This window comes from Engraulis encrasicolus, chromosome 9 (genome assembly GCF_034702125.1).
Source record: "Engraulis encrasicolus isolate BLACKSEA-1 chromosome 9, IST_EnEncr_1.0, whole genome shotgun sequence".
Taxonomy (NCBI): domain Eukaryota; kingdom Metazoa; phylum Chordata; class Actinopteri; order Clupeiformes; family Engraulidae; genus Engraulis; species Engraulis encrasicolus.
Window position 1 is genome coordinate 55,589,650 of NC_085865.1, and position 7,500 is coordinate 55,597,149.

The 7,500-nt window shown below is 44.4% G+C and overlaps 1 protein-coding gene across 1 annotated transcript in view; it reads left to right on the forward strand.

Annotated features, from left to right (window-relative positions):
- LOC134456041 (vasoactive intestinal polypeptide receptor-like) overlaps positions 1-7,500 on the forward strand; it is a 169,783-nt gene that overhangs the window by 159,945 nt on the left and 2,338 nt on the right. Inside the window, exons 10-12 of the mRNA XM_063207467.1 lie at positions 2,445-2,536; positions 4,116-4,245; positions 7,015-7,056. Of these exons, the coding sequence (XP_063063537.1) occupies positions 2,445-2,536; positions 4,116-4,245; positions 7,015-7,056 (264 nt within the window). The remainder of the gene's footprint in view (positions 1-2,444; positions 2,537-4,115; positions 4,246-7,014; positions 7,057-7,500) is intronic.

Consider the following 7,500-nt stretch of genomic DNA (forward strand, 5'->3'; position numbering starts at 1 on the left):
ATTACAACGGACAGCAAGTCTTGTCATATTCCCTGCATTGCATCGCATTGCATTTGCTGTGTGCTACGCCCACTACTAGGCACTAACATTCGCAACGCTGAGCAGTACTGAGAAGCTAAAACAGCTAATTTTGCTAATGAGGAAGTCGGGCCTAGCACACAGCGGAGATCGCCTGACTCTGTTCTCTGTATGGCTCTGCTCTCACTCATCTACTACACACACACATTGACACACCCTGCTATATGATCTCCCCACTAACCTACCCCAGCTTGTGTGCAAGCGTGCATGCATGTGTTCGTGTGTGTGTGTGCATTCGTGCCCCGACTCTCAGCATTTCCCCCACCCCCCATCCAGTCCCACCTTCTTCCTGCTCCGCCAACGCTTAGCTCTGTGTGGGGATTGGGAATAATGTACTGTACTGTGGTGTGGTGAGAGATATGAATTATGGACTATATGGAGAACACACACAAACTCAATCTGCCATTTACCGTACCCCCTGGAAGAACACAAGATGGAGAGGAGGAGGGATGGAGATCAGGGGAGATGGATAGAGGAGGAATGGAGGAGAGATAGAGAGCAACTTAAGAGAGGTAGAGATGTTTAGGAAAGTGGAGAGGGAAGGAGAAGAGAGGGGTGGAGTGGAGTGGAGTGGAGTGCAGAGTTCAAAAAGAGAGTTGGTTGTCTAGAGAAGCTATATGGATAGAGGTGAAGGAGAAGAGGAGGAGGAAGAAGAGGAGGGCAAAGAGGAAAGGAGAGGAGAGGTGGTGGTGGAGGGGGAGGAGGAGGAGGAGGAGCAGGAACAGGAGGAGGAAGTGGAGGAAAGGGAGGAGGAGAGAGAGAGTGTGGTAGTGGAGTGCAGAGATGAACAGAGGTGGAGAGGTGGAGAGGGGATGGTACAATAGAGGCTGGGTGGTGAGAGAGAGAGAGAGATGGCTGATGGCTGATGGTTGATGAATATTGTATGTTTCACTCATATGGCAGCATTTCTCTTCATCAGCCACCAATATCTAATAGTGTGACAATAATGAATATTGTATAGTACGCTTCCCTCATGCCAATGCTGTACTTCACCATAGCTTTGACAGCAGACATCAACATCATGGAGTACCGAGCGTCAAACCGTGTGACAACATACAGTATGTTGTTATGCATTTACTCTGGGACTAACAGTCTAGGTGGTAGTTGGTACCCTGCGTGGCACTGCCACCGGTGTTGGGTGAATGGGTGAATGTGAGGCATACAATGTAAAAAAGTGCTTTGAGTGCTCGAAGGAGTGGAAAGGTGCTATATAAATGCAATGCATTTACCATGCAGTCCATTTCGAGCCCAACTGAGTGATCGCCCCAAATTATTTGTTTAGACACACCCAGACAGCAGACACATGATAATTTCCATGCCAATACACCTGCACTGTCAAACTCACACACCCTGTCTCTGCCTGTCTCTCTGTCCACGCTTCATTGTACTGTGCTTACAATAGGGGATTGTCAATGCAGAAGTGTTTGAGATGTATTGCCGAATGTAGAGGTCTTTGAAAGGAATTGCCAATCCAGAAAAATAACCAATACTGTATATTTCATCAGGTATTTTGTGTGTTAGGTATTTGAGATGCATTGTCAATGCAGTTGTGCTTCGAGTTATATCATTCAAGCCGATGCTGTTTGAGATCCAGCACTATATTTAGAAAGGCTTTATTATCAATGCCAGTCATAAAGTAAACACATCTAATCTGCTGCAGGAGCAAAGTGCTGAGAGAGCAACTTCATTTCCCTTCTCTCTTAGCTAAAACTGCCCATGTTAATGCGGAATATCAGTCTCTCCAGTTCATGGTAATGAGACAGTATCCGCCGTCGATCAGATCTACGTTAATGATTGGCATTCGTCTCCACAGTCTATTGGACCGTAATCTATCAGTTTATTGGTCCATCAGTCTATTAGCCCATAATTCATCAGTCTCCTTTGCCTTCTCCTTCTCCTTATCAGCTACTTTCACAACATTGTTGGCTCTCAAATCACAGCAGGAACAGATCGATTTAAACAGACCCAAATTAACAAAGCTTTAAACCTGAGTGATCACCCAAATTGTTTGTCAGGGCACGGCCAGGCGGCAGACACATGAACATTTCTATGCCAATGTACCTGCATAATGTCAAACTCACACAACCTGTCTCTACCTGTCTCTATGTTTGTCTCTCACCTACTCACTATTTCTATCTTTTTGGACAAATGGTCATTTTCGTGCCAAAGCACCTACGTAATGTCAAATAGCCTACACACATATCTATCTGTCTCTGCTTGTCTGTGCTCTCTCTCTCTCTCTCTCTCTCTCTCTCTCTCTCTCTCTCTCTCTCTCTCTCTCTCTCTCTCTCCCTCTCTCTCTCCCTCTCTCTCTCTCTCTCTCTCTCTCTCTCTCTCACTCCCTCTCTCTCTCTCTCTCTCTCCAGATGAACGTCATCCTGTTTATTGACATCATCCGAATTCTTCGTCAGAAGATCAATTGTCCGGACATTGGAAGGAATGAATCCAACCAGTACTAGTAAGGACATCACAATATGTTTTACTCAATACCAGTAGTTATAATGACATCACAATATGTTGTACTCAATACCAGTAGTTATAATGACATCACAATATGTTTTACTCAATACCAGTAGTTATAATGACATCACAATATGTTTTACTCAATACCAGTAGTTATAATGACATCACAATATGTTCTTCATCAAATCATGACATATGTAATGTATTGGGGGGTGGGGTGCATAGTAACACCTCAAGTGATTAATTTTAAATTAAACTTTACATTGACACTGATTATTCATGGGCACTCAGTGACTATTAGATCAGCTGTGCTCGATCAGATGTGCAATGTTTACATATGCCAACTTCTAAATGCATAAAAAGGAAAGGGGGGCTCACCCCAAATGGACTAGAACCAGCCTTGGTTCTATTTCGGACCATTACTTAAAATTAAATCACTATAGAATGAAAAAGTTGCTTAAAGTTGAAATGTTCATTTTGAAAAGTTCATTTAAGTTGCTTAATATTTTGTGCTTACAATGAAAAAAGAAAATGACTACACATATACTGTACACACACACACACACACACACACACACACACACACACACACACACACACACACACACACACACATACACACATACACACACACACACACACACACACACACACACACACACACACACACACACACACACACACACACACACACACACACACACACACACACACACACACACACACACACAGATTTTAATTGAAAAAAAAAAAATGAAAACAATATAATTTCCTCCTAGTTGAAATGGCAGTGGTGTATTGTAACAGAGAGCTACAGATGGCTGTCAATGTTTTCCAGGGTTGAGAGGCCTTAGGAGTTTATTTATTCATTTCCAAAATTGCAGCTTTGAGTCTGGCCAGAATTCACACCCCACTGAGAAAAAGAAGCATTCTCTCTCTCTGTCTCTGTGTCTCTCTCTCATTTCCATCCCTCTCCTTTTCTCTCACCTCCCTCCACCTTTACTTTTATTTTCCTCTCTCACACTCCCCCCCCCCCCTTTTTTATAGCTTTTCTGTCATCCCTCCTCATGTCACCTCTGTGTCTGAGTGTTCCGCCATTACCGGTGTGAGGACACACAGGCTTGCCATTACGTTGATGCAGACTGGCATGCCATAGTAATGCACAGTGTGCTTTTGGCCTTTTCTGCTTAAGTGGCTTTCCACGATGTGCCAGTCAGAGACCACGGTTAGCATTTTGGTGCCAGACACATTTCCAGCCTCTATACCTTCACAGGCTCTCCTCTCCTCCCCCCAGCTCATCCCCCTCTTTCCTCTCTTGTCTTTCCTTTCATAGATCTCCTCTCCTCCTCCTCTTTTGTCCTCATCCTCTTTCTCCTCCTCTTTGATTTTATCTCCCCCCTTTCCTCTCCTCTCCTCTCCTCTCCTCTCCTCTCCTCTCCTCTCCTCTCCTCTCCTCTCCTCTCCTCTCCTCTCCTCTCCCCAGTTATCTGTCCACTCTTTCCACTCTGCTGCTAATTCTCGTCTAATGTCCTACTGTATGCTTATATCTCCCTATTCTCTACCCTCCTCTCCAGTCGTCTGGCCAAGTCCACTCTGCTGCTGATTCCACTCTTCGGCATCAACTTCATCATCTTCGCCTTCATCCCCGACCACATCGACACCAAGCTGCGCCTCATCTTCGACCTCATCCTGGGCTCCTTTCAGGTAAAGCACACATGTAGGCCACATCCACAGATACACCTAGCCTCATCTCCTTACAGGCATAGGCCTCACCTACTTCATCCACAGATTCAGGTTAGCCACACCTTACCCTGCACAACTAGCCTCATCTCCTTTCAGATAAGCCACTCCTGCCTCATACAGGTAGCCTACACCCCTACTGTAGAACACACCCAGCCTCATCTACAGGTCCATCCGACCACAGCTTGAGCTTAACTTTTTGCTCACTTGCCCAATGTGACTAGTGGTTTTCCAGAGTCACTAGCCATTCAGCCTTTCTACTAGACACTGTTTTATTGTCAGTATTTTTTATACATATTGTTAAAAACATATTTTCTTTACCATGATATCAAAGCTCAGAAAATGAAGTGATAAAACAAGATGAGCAGTTCTTGAACATATAGGCCTATCAGACAAATATAATATGAATGATCGTTCTTGAACAATGTAACACAAGGTTCATAAACCCTGAACAAGTTACTTTACCTGCCAAAGTGGCTAGTGAGACTAAAATGGTTACTAGCCACGCCAGGTTTTACCCATTTTTGGCTGGTTGACTGGTGCCAATGTCAAGCCCTGATCCCAACTATAGCCCACATCTTGTCCACACTAGTCTCATCCTTGCCTCCTGTCAGAGAGCACCATAACCCAGCTGGAAGGGAACAGCAGTGCATCTCAAACTGTCTGCTTAAACTAAAATCTGAATTATGCTCGAGTGCGGGCATATTAGCGTAATGCCATGTCAAAATGGTGAAATGGTGTATCTCCACTCTACTCTAGTGTACTATCGTACTCCTCTGTGATACGCACACCCCACTGCTCTTATGCAACCTCCTTTCCCTGTCGGCTCCATGGCAGTGTCAGGCTGGCTGACTCTCCCTGTATCACAGGTTCATTCCAATGTTCTGTCAAGTTCACTCCAATGTTCTCTGCCATGGAGTGCTGCACTTGTTGTGGAGTAGCTACAGGGGCAATGTTTCTATTTTAGTTGCCATTGGCATCTCTCCAGAGACAGGAGCTCTATAACTTCCCTCCGCTTCGTAATACTATTAAAAAAGATAGGAAGGAAATGTGGGAGAGGGGAGAAGAGAGAGCAAGGCAGAGGGGAAAAGAGGGAAGGGAGCCAAAGAGGGGGAAAGAGGGAACGGGGGATGGGGACAGGGGGATAGAACTTGGTGCTGTTTTAGCGTTTCATTTAGGGTTGGGCGATATGGCAAAATTGTCATATCACGATTTTTAGATGCATCCTAGCATCTCTATAAGAGGGTATGTCTGAAACACATTCTTTGTCTGAAATGCATTCTTTGAATTGTCATTCCCTCCTGTGTCCACAAGGCGGCAGTGCATAGAAAGATGCATCTTTGTCCACCTGTCGAACTTAAAAATGAAATCTCGATTTCAATTAAAAAAAAAAAAAATGTAGGCATTTTAGGTCTACAGACCTTTCTGAACAGATTTTAATTAATATACTTGCAATTTTGCGTGTGCACTGTGGGAATATAATATATTTAGTAAAAAGTAAAAGTTTTAGAAAACAACACTAAGTGAGTTAAAATCACTTCATCTTTAATGTACAGTGGAATAAGCCCATCACAATTGTAGTATGGGGGTCGGGACAAGGGGTTGGTCTATGCCAAAAATGCCTCGGCCGGTCTGTGGTGCCAGCCCAGCCCTGACAGTGGGTAAAGGCGGAAGCCTTGCATGGTCGTCCTCGAGGCGTTATCTGTCTCCCTGCTTCTCTCCACACGTTGGAATGATTGTGTTTATCTCTCCAGACATGAGAGTTGATTGTGTCTTGCTCGCCACACCTTTACAAGATTCTCTCTCTCTCTCTCTCTCTCTCTCTCTCTTCACACTTCTACATGATTGTCTCCCTCTCTTCACACTTCTACATGATTGTGCTACCAAATCTCCATACTTTTATCCAAGTGTATGCCTCTCTCTCTCGCCAACCGTGTCTCTCTCCACATCTCCAGACTCTGGCGGCATAATTCCTATCGCCAGAATATCTGAAATGTCTTATCGTTTTGATGCAGCTCTTTCTCATTCACATTTGGAAGGAAACTTTTCTGCCTCCCGGTCTCCTCGCTGTCCTCAGAGTTCATCTTTGTGAGTGCAGATGCTGCGGTCTTCTAATGGCAGTAATGGTCCTCACAATGCAGGACTTTAAATTCTTAACTCTTAAGAATTAAAACAGACTAAAAAATTTCCATCTTCTCTGTCTGCTCAGCCCAGGATTTATAGCTCAACACAAAGACGGAGTAAAGGATCAAGGCGTTGTTTCATTCAGATATCTAAAAGTTTCTTTATACATTAGCTTTTTAAGAAAAATACGGACTAAACCATGTTAAACTTTCATCCTCTCTGCCTGTCTGTCTTCAATGTCTGACTTATTTCAGGACAAAAAGATCTTAAGTCTTACTTTCATCATGTGAGTCCCTCAGTGTGTGATGACATGTCTAGCCCCCTTTCGCTACCGTGGGCATGATATCATGTAACTTAAGGCAAAAAAAATGAAATTCCCACTCCTCATTGATTGATGATATGGATGAATAATTTATGGCACTTTTCTAGACACAGGAGATATATGCGTGTATATGTGTGTATTATTGAAATTAACCAAGGTAGGGCAGAGGGAGAGTATTGGGGTAACAGTCATTCGGCAGTTCCACGGTGGAAACTTAACCAAATCTGTCACGTGTCACATGTCTTTTTTCCAATCCTACTGACCCCTCCCCCCCCTCTCTCAAACAGGGTTTTGTGGTTGCTGTCCTATACTGTTTCCTAAATGGAGAGGTAAGACACACACACACACACACACACACACACACACACACACACACACACACACACACACACACACACACACACACACACACACACACACCCACACACTCACTCACTCACTCACTCACTCACTCACTCACTCACTCACTCTCTGTCTCTCTCTCTCTCTCTCTCTCTCTCTCTCTCTCTCTCTCTCTCTCTCTCTCTCTCTCTCTCTCTCTCTCTCTCTCTCTCTCACACACACACACACACACACACACACACACACACACACACACACACACACACACACACACACACACAAATGCACACACACACATACACACTGTCAGTGTCTGCAAATCATGCTGCAGTGAGTGAGTGGTCCTGACCTTGAACTGACAAGAGAGCAGATTTACTTAAAACACACCCTTACCCACACACATTGAGTGAGTGGGTGGGAGCAAGAGGCTT